The sequence below is a fragment of the Armigeres subalbatus genome, chromosome 1 (genome assembly GCF_024139115.2).
Source record: "Armigeres subalbatus isolate Guangzhou_Male chromosome 1, GZ_Asu_2, whole genome shotgun sequence".
NCBI classification, from domain to species: Eukaryota; Metazoa; Arthropoda; class Insecta; order Diptera; family Culicidae; genus Armigeres; species Armigeres subalbatus.
In genome coordinates this window covers 147,496,656-147,515,730 of record NC_085139.1, presented here as the reverse complement: position 1 = coordinate 147,515,730, position 19,075 = coordinate 147,496,656, and the positions used below count along the sequence as shown (strand labels likewise).

Here is a 19,075-nt window from a genome sequence, read left to right as displayed (position 1 = left end):
ATATTATTTGGGCTTAGATCCACTACAATGTCGTCACATTCATTGATATTATTATAATGAATCTCAGAAAAAAATTTAAGCTCTTTTTAGTGGAATGTGTTCAACCGTCTAAGACGAGTTTAGTACTCTCCATTTAATCCCACCAATTATTTTGATATCTTTGCAGATACGTATTTTGATCACAACTGTGTGGTCGTCTTCAGTGTCTCTAAAGTCGAGTCAAGTACGAGACATTCAAGACGACCACACAGTTGTGTTCGAAATACGTATCTGCAAAGATATCAAAATAATTGGTGGAAATAAATGGAGAGAAATTTACTTACATTCCTGCATTCCTAAGTAAATTACGCTTTGTATCCGATAAAATAAGTTTTTCTCCATCAGATGTGGAAATTAGTTTTGATGGACTCCCATTTTACTAATTTGATTAACGCAAAGTGAACCCAAAATCTTAATGATGTCAAAACACCTTAGACTGCTTTTTTCATAGAATCAATTTGACACCTCAAATGAATCAAGACAAGAATACCACACGTTCACTATTCTGTCGGAAAAAGAAGAAAATCAAAATCAAATGACCGGAATTTGGACCAGAAAGTAATCAATTTTATAAACCGAAGTAATTTTATGCCGATTTGTGACTAGAAGTTAAAGGCTTGGATAAATGTTGGAATAGTGCAACATTTGTTCAGTATTATATATAAATCTAAACAAACAGAATTACTATATATTGTTAGGCAATTTTTATTTAATTTTTAAAAATCATTCAATTTTATTCGAATAAAATAATGTGGATAACTTATTTTCGATACAGTCCTTATTACAGACACGCCATTTTACTTACCTGGAGGGGGCACATCGACCTTTTCCATTGGGGATTCCATAACGATACCTAGTAATTATCCTTTGACTCTAAAATTAAGCGTCCAATCGAACACTGTTCTAATAGTTGCGGTATTGCTTACAATGAGAAATTTAATGATATTGTGCGAATTCAAGAAAAACGTGATTCATTTTGAATTATTATACAGTTTGTTATTTTTTCCCATCGACCGACTCCAAAAATTACTATCAGCTACCATATTGTAATTGCAAGGCTAAAGTTGAATCCTGCCAATGGAGTTGGAGTGGAGGTGTAGAAAAAAACCGCCGAATGACTGTGAACGTGCCACTCCCCCATTCGCGTATTAAATGTCTCGCATGCCGCTTGGGTTCGCTTTGCTACCCGTTCGTAGATAAAAAGACATTGGCAAAGGAATGGGAAAATCGATACAAGAAATGTGTGAATATTACGCTGCTGGCTGGGAGGAAGAAATCTGGATCAGCTATAGCGTGACAACGGCCGTGCTCTACTTTGATTGTTTATTTGTCAGATCGAATCACTATCCAGCAATAACCTTCAAATTTCTCTGATTTGAGACACTATAAAACCCAATAAATCATTGACGGTCAAAGGACCGTGGGAGCACAGCACAATTGGCACGGTGCATCATGAAGTATGGTAAAAAGTGTACAATACAGAAAAGAAATGGTGCCGGACGCCGGTACACTTCGACCTTTGTCATAGGATTGTGTTATGGATGGTTCTTATAGGGGTATTCTAGGGTTTACCTTATGCTATTCGATACAGTCTGTCTTACTTAAGTATAGAATTTCAAATTCGCACTTTAGAAGTTCAGTCAAATTCAGGAACAGAATTAAATTTTATAATGCTCCTTGAGTTATATGGCATTTTCTTTTGTCATATCCGAGATGACAATAGTGATTAGTCTCACCAGATTTTTTTCATGCTCGATTTGGATCCATCTAGTGTCGCACGAATCAGCATAATAGGCTGACGAGACGAGTCCGAAAGCTGTATTTCCGGAATTTACCAAGGATTTATCGCAGAGTAAATATCTGGTCTGTTGTTATTCGTTCTTCTCGAAAACCACTTTGATATTCGCCGACAAAGTTCTCCGCAAACGGATGCAGTCTGCTAAATAGAATCCGGGAGATTACCTTGTAGGCGGTATTGAGAAGTATTTTACCTCGATAATTAGCACAATCGAGTCTGTACCCTTTCTTGTAGATAGGACATATGGGGCCATCAAGCCAGCTCGAAGGCATTTCGTCTCCCTCCCAATCTCAAATCATTTCAATCACTTGGTGGATTTTTTCATTCAGCCGGTTACTCCTAACTAGGGTTTGCAGAAATCGCCCTTAATAGATAACGAGCGAACAACGATTAAAGAAAGGCAAAAACTATTCATAACAAACCAACAAATCTATCAAACTTGTATACAAGGGAAGATCCATCCCGAGTAGACGAAAATAGCTCAATAATTTCAAATTTTGATTAGATAGCAAAATGTGATATGGACATGATTGATATAAGAGATAAAAGATCAGACGACAATATCAATATTTTGCACTAAAATATCATAAGGAGATCAAGTTATGCTATTTGTAAGAAGTGATCAATATCATGTGCCATTGATTTGTTCTTATCCATAGCATATCTTGATGTTTAAATGATATTCCGGTGCAAATTTTTGATATTGTTGCTTGTTATTTTATCTCTTATGTCAATCAAGTCCATATCAAGTTTTGTTATTCTGTTCATGGCTTCTGCCCGGGATAAAGTCACGTCACGTCACGCAAAAATTGGCGATTTTCAAACAAACCATTCCCCCTCCCTCCCCGGGGGGTCAATTTCACCAGTCACGATTTTGGTGACGAAAGCAACTTGCGATCTATTCCTTCTCATTTGAAGAGTGTCAATACCAAGTAGTCTACATCGATCCTCATATGCGGGAAGATGAGTGGGATCCCTCCATGGTAGGTGCCGAAGTGCATAACGCACAAATCTACGCTGCACGTTTTTCTAGCCTTGAGATCCAGACGCTATGATAAGGGCTTCAAACTGTGCGGCAGTGAAATAGCACTTGCCGTTTACTATATAAGTAAATATTCAATGGCTTTGAAACCATCGAAGTAGGCCTGATATTCGAATATACAATAATCGAAGCAGTCGCTGCACGTGGACGTCAGTCACACGTGCTGCACCATCGAAGGTAAAAGGTTTTCTTGGAAACTCCCGCTTGTATATTAACGGAACAAACTTCACATTTGGCGATCCTGCCAGATTAAAATCATTAAAATCATACATTTATTTAGAATCTGGTTTTAAACAAGCGGGAGTGCCCAAGGACAAATTGTATCGTGTACCATTCTTCGTTTGTACTACGCGGGTGATAAAAAAAAGTGAAAGTTAAGTGTTCGAAAAAAAAACACTATCATTATCGGGGGAGGTATCTTTTGGAAATTCCCGTACATATACATAAATGGTGAGTACATATATGTGAAAATATATACGTCAGAGCTTTACAATTGCCTTTCAGTTTGGCAATTGTGTTCTCTGCTGGCATGACGTGCGAAGGGGGCTTGTAATGTTCATACGCTTGCCATGCTTTGCTTTTTGGTTTGATTAACTTGTGAACATACCCTTATTAACTTTGCTGGTGCTCGCATAAAGTGCTCAGTGTCGCTATTTTTGTAATGAGCGCGAGTGGTGCTCGCATAAAGTGCTCAGTGTCGCTATTTTTGTAATGAGCGCGAGTGGTGCTCGCATAAAGTGCTCAGTGTAACTCAGTTTTGATATTTTTTTAAATGAGCGCGAGTGGTGCTCGCATAAAGTGCTCAGTGTCGCTATTTTTGTAATGAGCGCGAGTGGTGCTCGCATAAAGTGCTCAGTGCAACTAAGTGTTGCTATTTGTTTTAAATGAGCGCGAGTGGTGCTCGCATAAAGTGCTCAGTGCAACTCAGTTTTGCTATTTTTTTTAAATGAGCGCGAGTGGTACTCGCATAAAGTGCCCAGTATAACTAAGTGTTGCTATTTGTTTAAATAAGCGCTAGTGGTGCTCGCATAAAGTGCTCAATGTCGCTATTTTTGTAATGAGCGCGAGTGGTGCTCGCATAAAGTGCTCAGTGCAACTTAGTGTTGCAATTTTTTAATGAGCGCGAGTGGTGCTCGCATAAAGTGCTCAGTGCAAATAAGTGTTGCTCTTTTTGTAATTAGAGCGAGTGGTGCTCGCATAATGCTCAGGGGAAAACATGTTAAAAGCAGCGATATATCTGAAAATATAATTGCAATATTTTCTATATAAAACGACATGGAGTGTAGCAAAGCGTCTGAATTGAAATGACTTTGCATACTAATGTGATATCCAGCAGGTTAAAGGGGAAGGTTCTTAAGATGGTACGAGACCCCTCCTCTCTTTAGAAAGGGGGGCTTCCATACAAATGAAACAGAAATTTCTGCATAACTCGAAAACTAATCAAAGATTAAATCAATTTCAGACGAAACGAAGTTCGTCGGGTCTACTAGTTAATAATAAAAATGATTGGTCTCATAACAGTCAAATTCAGCTACCCAACAAACGACCTAAGCTGAAAAAAAGCTAGTTTTCAAGCAGAAGAAGACTAATTTTTGTTAAATAAGCGCCTTATCAGTTTCCAATGTTTATTGGGAAGCAACTAATAAGAAAATTAATCTTTGAATACAGCCATTTTCATAATATTTGGCAAGTGTAATAATAAAAAAGAAAAAAACGAAAAGTTCTGGGAAGGGGGGAAGGGGGGATGTGTGGCAGTGAAATAGCACTTGCCGTTTACTATATAAGTAAATATTCAATGGCTTTGAAACCATCGAAATAGGCCTGATACCAATGATCGAATAAACAATAATCGAAGCAGTCGCTGCACGTGGATGTCAGTCACACGTGCTGCACCATCGAAGGTAAAAGGTTTTCTTGGAGACTCCCGCTTGTATATTAACGGAACAAACTCCACACAAACTACAGCACAAAATTCAAGGATAGAACGAACTAGAGAGCAGTACAGAGATTTTAGGCAATGAGGGTCCCGGAAGTCTTCAGATAGTTTGAAAATGAATCCGAGTTGCCGATTAGCTTTTGCGATGATGTCGTTATAGTGCGGCTTGAATGTCATGACTTGATCCAGTGTGACTCCTAAATCCTTAGTCTTATTCACTCTTTTAAGGGTAGTACCAGAGATACAATAGTCAAAAACTATCGGCTTGTGTTTCCGATAAAAGTAAATAGCATTGCATTTTAGAATACTGGGTGTCAGGAGATTACTGCCGCTAACCGCAAGTCAGACTTATCTGTATATGGACGCCATATCCAGATAAGTCTGACTTTCGATTAGTGGCAGATTAGCAGAGCACCAGTTCACCATTCTATCAACATGCGATTGCAGTTCTTCACAATCCTCGATGCTGTTGATAATCATAAACATTTTAACATCATCCGCATAAAACAAACGACAACCAGGAGGTAGAAGTCGGGAGAGTTCTTTGAAAAACAGCGTGAACAAGAGAGGCCCCAGATTACTTCCTTGTGGTACACCAGAATTATGAACACAGATAAAAAATATGCAGTGATTTTAATGGATTTTCATGCACATATTTAGAGCATGCTAATAAACGCAACATTCAATCGATCTTACTATTTTTTTTAAATCGAAATAAATTTAAACTGTGCTTGCTAGTAAAATTCAGTAGAATTTAATTGAATATCGAATTTCAATTCTTTTGTTAGGATTAGCTGCAATTTGACATGCTGGTGAATTTTAAAAACTATGTTGTGAATCATAGATGAATATAGGGTAAACCGACCTATTATGGAGGGGTTAAGCATCGTGTCAAAACAAAATTGCTCACAATTTTTTTTCAAAAATTTCCTGTTGGTCGATTTTCACATTGTAGTAGTTGAATAGGATGCTCGTTAACTATAGTTTCGTAAACATTACGTCAATTGTGCTGAAATTATGTTGTTTTGTTTTTATCACAATAAAAACAAACTACCGCAATAATAGGACGCAGTTGCCTATCGTTGCGATATTTTTTGGAGGTCAGTCCTATTGTTGCGGTATTGCATGTAATTCTTATGGAGAGCGATACCGCAACAATAGGACCTTAGCACTAGCAATAATAGGCTCAAAGGATTCAAATTTTTAACGAAAAATGTCGATTTTTCATCGTTTTGAACGGAATTTTGTCAAACAAAAGCTGTTCTAGTCGTTAATCCGAAGAGTTTTAGCGTTCCCACAATTGTTTGCAATGGTGTTATATCCAGAATGGACTACTTTAACACTACCGCAACATTAGGGCATACCACAACGATAGGACGTTTTACCCTAATGTTAATCAACAAATTGTTGTCGACAAAGCTTATACGTCGATACCAAAATTTTAGAAAACTCGTACCCTTTAGGATGATAAATGTTTTTTTGTCTTTATTAGCGAGACTTTCAGTCCGATACAAATGCTATTTATTTGTTTATTTTGACTGTTGCGCGTTTCCGCTGGCTACATAATGACTAGAAATACAATAAATATCGAGTTTATTCAAAGTGTGATAAGAATCTGTTAGATAAACACTTTGCAATCAAGAATTTGAAGTGGTGTCGGTGTTCCCCGAAATTCTTCTTATGGTAAATGTGTCCCATTTGTATTATAATAAAATATGCATGTTAATATCATGTACATATCAATGATTGTTAGTCCGTGATTCAGATCAATCTCGTGGTACAAATTCCAAATCGATCCAAGTAAATAGTTCTTGAAGTGCATGTTTCAGCAACTTTATTGATATGAGTGTATTACTTCTTCGTTAAGTTAAACGCTTTTTGCAATGATATGGAACTGGTAATATCATATTCCAAACTTAGACGTACATGTTCATGATAGGATCAGAGGCGAATGTTGGGGAAGGTGGGGAGACTTGATCATCCCCTGTTTTATCGAGAACTAAAGTATTTTTGTTTTACCGTATTTTTTGTATAGATCCTCTAGACAAATGACTTTTATGTGGTGAGATATTTTTGGAATTGACAACCTTTTATAGAAAGGATTCGAAAGCGAGCGAAGGGCAATATTCTTGATGATATAAATCTCACGACCTTCCTTCTGCCAAACTCCCGTATGAAGAGGGAGAGAAGAGTAACAGTGTGGAAGCTGATATCTCTCCACTGGTAAAAGGTATACCATCGTTTAGAGACACCACTCACCACGAGTTTGTATTGGTGGTGACGAAATCGACGTTGTTTAAAAATTTCGTGTACTTGGTCTCTCGCGTAAAATGATGGTTCTGAAAACAGCCCATATGTTTTCAATAATGCATTTTCCAATCACAAGCAGCAATAAAACTGAAATCCGAATCTAGAGAAAGTTTCACTTCATTGGCACTAACGCCAACGTCAGCCACTCGATGATTTACCGCTGAAACGAGATAGACGCCATCCATGTGAATAAATGTTCGCATGATCTCCCTCCGACAAGCGCTTGCGCTGCTGCCGACGGACGACAAGCGATTATGGTTTAAACTTTGAAGAAAATGCTTTGACCTTGGTTTTGCACGGAAGCACTGGCATCGATAGAACGAAAGGGGGAGCCAGCGAGCCGTTGCTAATGGAAGCGGCCGCCGAAAGAGTGTATGTCTCCATTGCAAACGGACATTGACTGGGGCGGGCAGAACGACCGGGACGAAGCACTGAACATCCAAACATAATGCTGGCAGCAGTAGCAAGGCTCAGAAAAACATTGTCAAGGGTGACAAGCTACCGGAACGGAAGCCCAGGAGGAAAGAAAGCTATGCCATCTACATTTGTTGGAGCTGGCACACCTGGTCACTGGCGTCTCGTCGAAGGTTATGAGCGTCATGAACTGCTTTGTAAACGACATCTTAGAGCATGTCGAGGCTGGGACCTCCTGTCTGGCGCACTACAACAAATGTTACCATCTGCGAGATTCAAACCGCCGTCCAACTTCCACTTCCTGCTGCTGGGCGAGCTGGCCAAACACGCCGTCTCGTAGAGAACCAAGTCTTCATCAAATAGACCAGCTCCAAGTAAACGAGATGGAGGGAGTAGCACCAGCCGAAAAGGCCCTTTTCAGTGCCTCAGTCGTGATCGCAGAAGAGAGGGGATTTCGTACTGTGCACGTAGAAAATCACAATTTTTGGAGTATATTCCTTGCTGCTGCATGAAAGTCACTCAATATTTTTCCGCTAAGTCACCACCATCTGGAATAAATCTTCAGTACAGCCACTGATGTCCCGGGACTGCAACCGACGCAATTAATCCATTCTTTTCATAAAATTTTGGTACTGAAAAGAACCGATTTTCTTTTCACAATGCGCTACTAACAGCAACCAAACGACGGCATGAACATTGCGTGCAAATTTCGGTTGAGTGTTTCTGCTGTTGGCAACGGCCTCTCGGTGATTCGATTTCTGCTGGGACCGCAGCTGCCACCGGCGCACACTGTGGCAGACCGCTGTATTCGTTGGACAAAACCTCTAGCACTCTCTGTATACGTTCTAGAGTTTTTGTGTCTTCGGCACATTATCGCGGCTGATTCTAAGCTTCATTTTGATGACAGCTAAACTGTCTTCTACAAAGTTGTTTGTTTTGGCATTTTGGACTTATGCTCCATAGACACCTATGCTCTATAACCTTTGTGGATGGCGCTGTACGTTATTTCCTTGAAAACAGCAATAAAATGGTTTTCTTCCCATTTTTTTCGCGTAAGACCTCTGATAAAGTTTTTTGAGATATGCTATCAAAGGAGAATGATAATGAAGCTGATCGTGAGGTGTTACCAAGGTTTTTAAAGCTTTATTAGTGAATTTCTTGAAATTAAGATAAAAACCCAGATTAATCCACCTAGCGTGGGTGGTGCCTTTCTCGCATTTAGTTAAGACACCAACCTTATATGGGGTTGTTATGGTCCGATGTACCATTTTCTTCATAACTTTTTAACGCAATGACCGATCGTTATAAAATTCAATAGTGACCAACAAGGCTTTGTCCCCTGTCGAATGAAACTTGTTGCGAGAAAATCGGTTAAGGATTACTATATGAAAAGTTGTCTAATGTTTTTTATAGCTTTTGTGCACACACATACACACACACACACATACACAGGCTTGCTCGGCCTCGCCCGAGTGTTTGGTGTGCGCAGGTTTAAAGGAAACGGCGGAACACGTGTGTTTGTGTGCTCACGTTTTCGCGCAATGCGTGACCACATGCTTGCCACATGTGGTCTGGACACTACCCCGGACAACTTAGTTCGGAGGATGTGTAAAGATGAAGTTGGCTGGAACGCCGTTTTATCGGCTATCGCCCAAATCATCTCGGAGCTACACAGAAGGTGGCGCGTGGACTCAAGGATGGCTAGTTCAGGCGCAAATAAGAGGTGGTCCAAGGGATCGTAGTCGGCTTCATGGGTCATACCGGTGGTCATGCTCTGTGGTCGAACTCGATCCTTTTATCGAACAAGTGGCCGCGCGAAGAACAACATGGTATCATCGCTTTCGCGGCGTTGGTCAACCGGGCGGGTTCCGTGCCCGAGGACGGAAAGGGGTCCTCGTCAAGGCTGGGGCAGGCGTAGGCACCGCGTCGGCAAGTCCCTCTGTGTGCTGGCGAATAGGCCCTATCGCAGAAAGGTCAATTTGGGGTGCACGCGGCATCATCATTCTTGATACCAGTCGTGCAGAGGGAAGCAGGCGCGAAGTCGACCCTTCCCATCTTCCGAGGACATAGGGCGTGGTAAGGCCACCTGGAAAGCCGGCAACGCGCTGGCACGATACCATGGTGTTCTTCTAAAAAAGCGAGTTACGATGTTCGGTGCTGCAAGGACACGCAGCTAACCTCGAGGGTGCGTTGTGCACTGGCCCCCTTTGAAGCATTACTTTATGGTTGTACCGAAGGGACTATGGGCTTGGCGGCAATGGAAACGGTTTAGCGGGTCGGGGATGTAGTCCTGGCTCCCTCGGTGATCCCTAACCCCGCACTTTCTGGTCAACCCAGGATGTCTGTTGAGCAGATTCCCCCTCCATTGCTTAGGAAGAAAACAAAACACACATACACACACATACACACACATACACACGGACAGACAGACATGTGCTCAGCTCGTCAAGCTGCGTCGATTGGTATATAATACTATGGGTCTCACAGGCTTCTATAAAAATTTCGTTTTCGGAGTGAAATGATAGCCTTTCGGTACAACTTAGTTGTACGAGAAAGGCAAAAACACTGTCGATGGCTACAGCAAACTATTGAAGAACGCGCTTTTTTTCGACCGCGCGCGACATGCACATGAGCCACCGAACACAAGATAGATATTTTATTTCTTTTTCGACGACTAAAACACACACTACACTTACTTGTTCGATGGCTACTCTTATTACCAGCCGCGCAATGCAGAACACAATATTTCGGCCGATCGCACGGTTTAGGGTCATTTGGCCAAATGCCGTTTGGCCGAATGTCGTTTGGCCGAATGCCATTTGGCCGAAAGGGTCATTTGGCCGAACGCCATTTGGCCGAATGCCGTTTGGCCGAATAGTTGAAATACGCTTTCTTACGAAGTGAGAAGTGAGAAGCAAGAAAGAAGAAGGTAGAAGGAAGAGAGAAGGAGGAAGAAGGAAAAACGAAGAAAGAAAAAGGAAGAAGGAAGAAGAAAGAAGGAAGAAGGAAAAAGGAAGACGAAAGAAGGAATAAGGAAGAAGGAAGAAAGAAGAAGGAAGAAGGAAGAGGAAAGAAGAAAGAAGGAAGAAAGAAGAAGGAAGAAGGAAGAAGGGAGAAGGGAGAAGGAAGAAGGAAGAAGGAAGAGGAAGAAGGAAGAAGCAAAAAGGAAGAAGGAAGAAGGAAGAAGAAAGAAGGAAGAAGGAAGAAGAAGGAAGAAGGAAGAAGAAGGAAGAAGGAAGAAGAAGGAAGAAGGAAAAAGAAGGAAGAAGAAGGAAGAGGAAGGAAGAAAGAAGTGGAAAAAAGGACGAAGAAAGCAGAAAGAAGGAAGAAGAAAGAAGGAAGAAGGGAGAAGGAAGAAGAAGGAAGAGGAAGGAAGAAAAACTAAGGAAGAAAGAAGAGGAAAGAAGGACGAAGAAAGCAGAAAGAAGGAAGAGGAAGGAAGAAAAACTAAGGAAGAAAGAAGAGGAAAGAAGGACGAAGAAAGCAGAAAGAAGGAAGAAGGAAGAAGGAAGAAGGAAGAAGGAAGAAGGAAGAAGGAAGAAGGAAGAAGGAAGAAGGAAGAAGGAAGAAGGAAGAAGGAAGAAGGAAGAAGGAAGAAGGAAGAAGGAAGAAGGAAGAAGGAAGAAGGAAGAAGGAAGAAGGAAGAAGGAAGAAGGAAGAAGGAAGAAGGAAGAAGGAAGAAGGAAGAAGGAAGAAGGAAGAAGAAAGAAGGAAGAAGGAAAAACGAAGACGAAAGAAGAAAGAAGGAAGAAGGAAGAAGAAAGATGGTAGAAGGAATAAGGAAGAAGAAAAAAATAAGAAGGAGGAAGGAATAAGGAAGAAGAAAAAAAGAAGACGAAAGAAGAAAGAAGGAAGAAGGAAGAAAGAAGGAAGAAGGAAGAAAGAAGAAGGACGAAGGAAGAAGGAAGAGGAAGGAAGAAAAACTAAGGAAGAAAGAAGAGGAAAGAAGGACGAAGGAAGAAGGAAGAGGAAGGAATAAAAACTAAGGAAGAAAGAAGAGGAAAGAAGGACGAAGGAAGAAGGATGAAGGAAGGAGGAAGAAGGAAAAAGGAAGAGGAAAAAGGAAAAACTAAGGACGAAGGACGAAGAAAGCAGAAAGAAGGAAGAAGGAAGAAGGTAGAAGAAAGAAGGAAGAAGAAAGGATGGAATACGAAAGAAGAAAGAAAGGAAGGAAGACGAAAGAAGAAAGAAAGGAAGGAAAGAAGGACGAAGGAAGAAGGAAGAAAGAAGAAGGAATAAGGAAGAAGGAAGAAAGAAGAAGGAAGAAGGAAGAAGGAAGAAGGAAGAAGGAATAAGGAAGAAGGAAGAAGGAAGAAGGAAGAAGGAAGAAGAAAGAAGGAAGAAGGAAGAAGAAAGAAGGAAAATGAAAGAAGGAAGAAGGCAGAAAAAAGAAAGAAGATGGAATGAGGAGGAAGGAAGAAAGAAGAAGGACTACTCGTAAACTTAGGTCAATTGTTTTAAACTATTCGGCCAAACGGCATTCGGCCAAACGACCCGTTCGGCCAAACGGCATTCGGCCAAATGGCGTTCGGCCAAACGACATTCGGCCAAACGGCATTCGGCCAAATGGTCTGACACCGATCGCACGATCGTTCTGCTGTCCGAAACAAGAGATATCACGCACTCTTGCTGTAATAAGTTGATTTTCAATGCATATTACTACCAAATTTGAAAAAATCACAGACAAAAAGCTCCACATGTCTCCACTTTTTATATCAAAGATATAAGTTTGAACTATGTTCAGGCAAAATTTCAGCTGCCGCCATCTGCCCATTCGTGAGTTATTCATATTTTTCTGAACAGTGTTTTTAATTTAATTTCAAGAAATTCACTAAAAAGATTTTAAAAACCTTGGTAACACCTCACTATCTGATTTATTATCATTCTCCTTTGAAAGCAAACTTTGAAAAACATTTAACAGGGGTTTTACGCGAAAAATGAGAAGAAAACCATTGTATAGCTGTTTTCAAGGAAATAACATACAGCGCCATCTACAAAAGTTTTAGAACATAGGTGTCTATGGAGCATAAGTCCAAAATGTCAAACCAAACAACTTTGTAGAAGGAAGTTTTTCTCTATCTCGTTTCTATCAAAAGATAATACTTATCTAGGCAAGTTTTAACTTATCTAGATAGAAATAAATTTCATCAAAATGAAGTGTGCCGAAGACATCAAAATTCTTGAACGTATACAGAAAGTGTTATAGGTTTTGGCCAACGAATACAGCGGTCTGCCTCAGTGTTCGGCATCAACGCTGAAACAGTAATTTGCGACTCGTGTCCGTGTCCGTAAATTTTTTATCGAGCTGAGGACTAGAGCCCATCACGTATGTTGCACAATTTGGTGTATGTGCTATCGATGCACATGCAGGATTGGTTGGCTTGCCGATTTTAAACAGTGCCTGGCGAAATTCAATTTTCAATAGATTAGTGCTTTTAACTTATTGTTTTGAATTGCGGGACTTGGTTTGGCATGCAGTCATTAAATTAAAGGAAAACAGAGATTTGCGAGCATCCATAAATTACGTAACGCTTAGAGGGGGGAGGGGGGTTGCTCGAAGTGTGACAATCCATACACAAAATTTAAATGATTCACACAAAAAGTGTGACATGGGGGGAGCGGGGGTTGAAAATGGCCAATTTTAGCGTTACATAATTAATGGATCTTCCTTTTTTAATTTTCCGACAGTCGATAAGTTGAACATTGCTCTGAATAGTTGGGCAAAATCTTAAAGAGTTCGTTGATCGATTGATACCAAAATCTTCCCAAATCGGTTGAAGAATTGTTAAATAATTAGTTCGTACGTCCTGAGCAGTTAAAGGGGATTGTTACTTGTTATGCTATTGACTATATGTTTCTGAGAAAATTTCCTAATTGAAGGCTCAAACCTATATCATCCATGGTCTAAAAAGTGTTCTGGTTGAAACGGCCGCACTGAAGGAAACTCTTGTTATAATCATCATTCATCATGAAAAGCATACCAAAGATAGTCACTAAATAGATAGTGTGTCCAATGGTAATTGGCATTTTTGTTGACATTAACGAAGTGAGCTGTCTTATAGAATCTGATCTTTTGTAGTGCGCAATTAGGAAAGGAAGATTGTCAACTGGTCAACGTCACAGTTAATCACGAAAAAGTATTAGGATAGTGTGAGCAGATCCGGAAACGTTAAAAATGTTTTTTTTTACGATTTGGCTCATCTAGTCAACCTGCAGTTATGTGTACTGATCTTTATTTCTTAGTTCCATTCATAATTCGCCATCACGCATTGTTGTCATAGGTACCCCCTGATACCAGCAAAGGTACTCCCAGGTAGAGAGCAGCTGATCTATGAATTTAAAAATCGTACAGTTTTTGTCCAGCGTCGTGCACCCACACATACGAATAACATAGTTGACATATTTTTTGGTTTTGAATCGTTTCACAGAAAAAGTATTATCATATCCTCATATCATTGATACAAACATAGGGGGGCCCTCCTTAGCCGTGCGGTAAAAAGCGCGGCTACAAAGCAAGACCATGCTGAGGGTGGCTGGGTTCGATTCCCGGTGCCGGTCTAGGCAATTTTCGGATTGGAAATTGTCTCGACTTCCCTGGGCGTAAAAGTATCATCGTGTTAGCCTCATGATATACGAATGCAAAAATGGTAACCTGGCTTAGAAACCTCGCAGTTAATAACTGTGGAAGTGCTTAATGAACACTAAGCTGCGAGGCGGCTCTGTCCCAGTCTGGGGATGTAATGCCAATAAGAAGAAGAAGAAGATAGGGTAAATCCGGGTGGGACGCTGCGTCGGTGTAGATCCACACTTTAGAGATCTGTTAGACCTAACTTGATTCATTGGCGCAAATGTATGTGAGAGTGTGTCTCTTGTCTTCTTCTTATTGGCAATACATCCCCCACTGGGACAGAGCCGCCTTGCAGCTTAGTGTTCATTAAGCACTTCCACAGTTATTAACTGCGAAGTTTCTAAGCCAAGTTACCATTTTTTCATTCGTATATCATGAGGCTAACACGATGATACTTTTATGCCCAAGGAAGTCGAGACAATTTACAAATCGAAAATTGCCTAGACTGGCACCGGGAATCGAACCCAGCCACCCCTTCAGCTTGATATTGCTATGTAGCCGCGCGTCTTACCGCACGGTTAAGGAGGGCCCCAACTGCTCATTATAATCAGCCAAAAAAGCAATATGATGGTTACACGCTTCTATTTATGGCGCAGAATCAATAATATTTCTAAAACTATTTTTATTAGAGATTTTTCGTACAGTTTTGCGAAAAATCTTCGGAATGCACATGTTTATTTCATTATTTCAATCCTCTAGAACGCCTGTAGGTTAGGTTTGTAAGCAGTTTATATTTTGAGTAAAAGTTATAGTGATGTGGCGTCTGTCCAGTACAATGGGTATAGATGCTGCAATAAGTCAGGGTGATACGCCGCACTTACATAGTGGGAAAATCAAGTAAAATACGAAGACCAAGACATTGAAAGGGATTGGGAGGAGAAATTCTGTCCCAAAAATCCAGACGTCCTAGGATATTTTTTCATTTACCTGCTCTGATACTGATATGTGAACAAGGAACGATATCGTCTCAATCTGTGGCATTTTTTATTGTTATCATGTTCACTACTGGAAACATTACAATAATGACAAAATCAATTGGCATCCCAATCCTTAGTTTTCGAATGTTATTGATATGGGTATCGAAGAAAATTAAACCATCCTAGTGTGTTGGGCAAGTTGAAAAACGCAAAATGTGCAATTTTCGATGATTTGTGTAGGGGAGAACAGTGATAAAACGAACAGAGAACAGTCATAAAAACGTTGTTATTTTGTAATTGGAGATCATTGTAAAATGTCCCTAATTTTGTAAGTTTTGCATCGACTCGTTGAAATAGTTCGATATTCTTGTTTATATTGGTGGAAACATCTAAGAAGCTTAAAGTGTGCATTTTGGACTGTTCTCTCCTAATGGATTGCGAGAAAAAAACAATTAGGTAAAGGCCTACCAATGAGTAATATCCTCGGCTGTTTATTGTAACACAGTAGAAATAAGAAATTGTTCACGCGATAAATTTGTTTGTCTTTGGCTTAACATACACATTTAAATGATTATGCTTTTCTGGAAAAATATCGTCAATCAAATAAAATAACATTTCTCCAATGTTTCCCACGTGTGGCGTCTTCTCCTGAGGTGTGGCGGATTTTACTTTTTTTCAAATGTAAATTGCTCAGTTCGATTTTTTTGCAAATTACTTTCACACTATGTAGCACGATCTCTGAACTATCAAAAACAATAAGAAGAGTTCCAATGTCACGTTTGGATTTGGAGGAATATCGATTTTTAAAAAGGTATGGCAACTCACCCGGATTTACACTAGTTGATAGTTTTGAAAATGTTCACATAGAATAGTTACAATATGTTAAGGATTTCATCGGTAATTTAAAATAAAAGTTCTGAAATAAACTTATCTTAAATATATGTATTAAACATGTCTAAACGAACATAAAACGTCATGACCTTCGTTCGTTTAAGTTTTTTTGTTACTAGTGAACAAGTAATTGAAATTATATTACAATCACTCATAGCTAAAAAAAGTGTATACCATGTATATACAACCTGTAAATATAGTAAAGTATTGAAGCTCAAAAGTTTGAAGAAGCCTTTCTGCAATAGTTTGCCGACATTGCTCAGTAGAAAGATTTTCCAATTCAATAAAAGTGTATCTCACCCACAGGCAGGACATTCAATAAAGACATAAACATCACAACAGTAACATCCAGCAGACACCAAATAATCTGCTTTGAAACTCGGATTAAAACACTTATAAAGGGTCCAATCCAGACTTGATCAATTCAAATGAGAATCTCGTTTTGATTTTTGATCTCACCATAGAAAGAAGAAACATGGTAAGCATGATGTTAGGAAATACGGAATAACACTTCAACTGGCAAAGAGGTGTAGGAACACATTTTCAATGGCTCAAATTTGCAATTGATTGGATTTTTAGAATAAAAAGTGAACTGAACGAACCCGATTAAGAAGCAGAAAAAAAGGTTATTGTTTAGAATAAAAAAACATTTTTAATATTTTAATCAACACACCGTAACACCTGTTTACAAAATATTTGAAGGTGTACTAATTTGTTTTTCATATATTCAGAATCCTACTTTTGTACCACCAAAACCAGTTCTAGGTGAAAGTACCAGCGGCTTACCAATCCAAGCTTTCATACCACCTCTTAAACCGCCCTCTCAACCTCAGCTACAAGCGCAGCCCCCAATCCGACAACTATACGCTAAACCTAGTATCGCACCGCAAGCTGTACCGAATAAACCAACATTACCCCAAGGATCAGTAAATCAATATACGCCATTGAAAACCAATCCATTTATTGCACATACTGAACCTGTTTATTATCAACCTGGAACAAACCAAATAATGAATCAAAATGGATCAGGGCAACAACGACCACCAAATCCATCGATGTCACCACAGAACATGCGCCCTATGGGCCCACCAATGCATCGACCAGGAGCACCGCCTCCTATCCGACCGCCTGGGCCTCCTGGCCCACCTGGTCCCCCCGGACAATATCCCATATCTCCGAATATGAGGCCGCAGATGCCTCCTACTCAACAGCAACAACCCAATATGCAAAGGCCTCCCATGCCTCAGAATATGCGTCCAACTACGCCACAACAAGTTAGAGCCCCAAATATGATGCCACAAAACATAAGACCCCCCTTTTCGCCACAAAACTCAACGACAGTAATCAATCAACCCATAAGACCAGCGGCTCCTGCAGTAAAAACACCTAATATTGGACAACCTCAGCCGCCTCTTTCTCAGCAAAACAGACCATCACCGATCCCCCAGCAAGTTATTAACAACAGGCCCCCTTCTATGGCGTATAGATCACCAGGCCAACCAGTCATTCAAAGCGATCAAGCAGATTCTGAAAGAGATTCACCAGAATTATTGAATCGTATACAGTCAGACTTGAACTTAGGAAAAGTAGACAGCCCAAGGGGCAGTTATTTATCCACCGATGACGACGATGATGTTGTTATTGGAAAGATCAATCCAATGGCATCGTCGAGGACACCGGAAGGTCAGTTAAGCCCCACAGCAAAAACTATGGCCCCTTTCAATAGATCAGACAGCCAAATGTCTATACCATCACGTCCTCCGTCAGGGCTTGGGAACTACATTAAGTCATCAGAAGCTATCCGTAACACGCAATCGCCTGTGCCGTTGCATTCAAACGAAATTGTTTACAAAGAGAAACATATGATCAATCCCGATAAGCCGTTAGATGGCTTATCAGAAAAGCAACTTGACAACAACTTGAGTCGACCAAACAAACCAGCAGATTTTGGACCTTCACGTCAACTGTCACAAATTACCGCGGGGAAATCCCGGCAGCTCACACCAACAACACCAGGTGGAACCGAACGAGTCACGTTTGTTTTACCAGATGAAAACAGCGGTAGTCAACACTCGGAACTGCCGAAGACACCCGTTCCGCCTAATGCTCTTAGAAAGCCCGACGCGGAAGCGCGTGGACGTAGCAGTTTTAAGAGTAACCTTTCCACGGATAGCAACCATTTGTCAGCAGACAATAGTAAGATATTTTTGTTCATTAATAGCTTAACCTGTTTTGGCATCTGTTCTCCTTAAGCGTTGATTGATTGATGTATTTCAATTGGGTGTTTAACTGGTGAATTATAACCGCTGTTTTTCTTTTGCTCTTTCCGTTCACAGAAGGCGACAATGACAGTGGGGTGGATGAATCGACGCAGGAAAAGGTAAGCCCACAAGTATATGTGTATGTTCTACATACTTTCTGCATTATAAGCACAGCAAAGTGTCTGGTTTGAAATCAAGACCGCAGACCGCAAAAAGGAATGGACATGTCACTTTGAATATGACTTCTTGACGAAACGGGGTGTGATTATGAGGTTTTCATGAGTTATTTTTATGAGTTCACAGACACCAGAATGACATGAAACCTTTTGATTAATATTACAAGCACTTTTAAAAGTCGGTTTCGACTCTCTTTTATTTCATGGCTAATTGAAATAGTTAACCCTTAAGATCTTCCTTACTGAAAACCATAGAAAATATTAGAATTAGACTACTTGAACGTCACTTTTTGAGGTTTATATCATGCTTTGTTAGCTGGAATATTGAAAAAGCAATAGAACGTGGAGGAAATAACTTCATCATAGAACGTCTATTATGATAACGCACTTTGGCTTCAAAGTAAAGATACGATGCATACAATTGTGTATATAAAATAAAGTCGCCGAGAAATTTCAGTGACCGATCCTCAGACCGATCAATTTTAGCGGCCATCTTAGATACCTCACCAACATTGTCCTTAATCATCAGAAATTAATAGATTTTTTTTGTGGTGCAAACTTAGCGTTTCAAGGATAAACGCGAAATAATCCACAAAAATGTGATTAGTGAAGGCCAGGGTCTGCATTTTTTCCAAACCTAAACTCTATTTAGCATCTTTGCGG

At 40.1% G+C, this 19,075-nt stretch overlaps 1 protein-coding gene across 3 annotated transcripts in view; it reads left to right on the top strand.

Annotated features, from left to right (window-relative positions):
- The window catches only part of LOC134205223 (microtubule-associated protein tau), an 82,781-nt gene that overhangs the window by 38,421 nt on the left and 25,285 nt on the right, over positions 1 to 19,075 (top strand). Inside the window, exons 1-3 of one of the 3 annotated variants that reach the window (XM_062680284.1) lie at positions 16,290 to 16,453; positions 16,707 to 18,171; positions 18,312 to 18,355. In XM_062680284.1, the coding sequence (XP_062536268.1) occupies positions 16,451 to 16,453; positions 16,707 to 18,171; positions 18,312 to 18,355 (1,512 nt within the window). In that variant the 5' untranslated portion in view covers positions 16,290 to 16,450. Of the gene's footprint in view, positions 1 to 16,289; positions 16,454 to 16,706; positions 18,172 to 18,311; positions 18,356 to 19,075 lie in introns of those variants that run through there. The other 2 variants (XM_062680283.1, XM_062680285.1) reach the window with 2 other exon arrangements.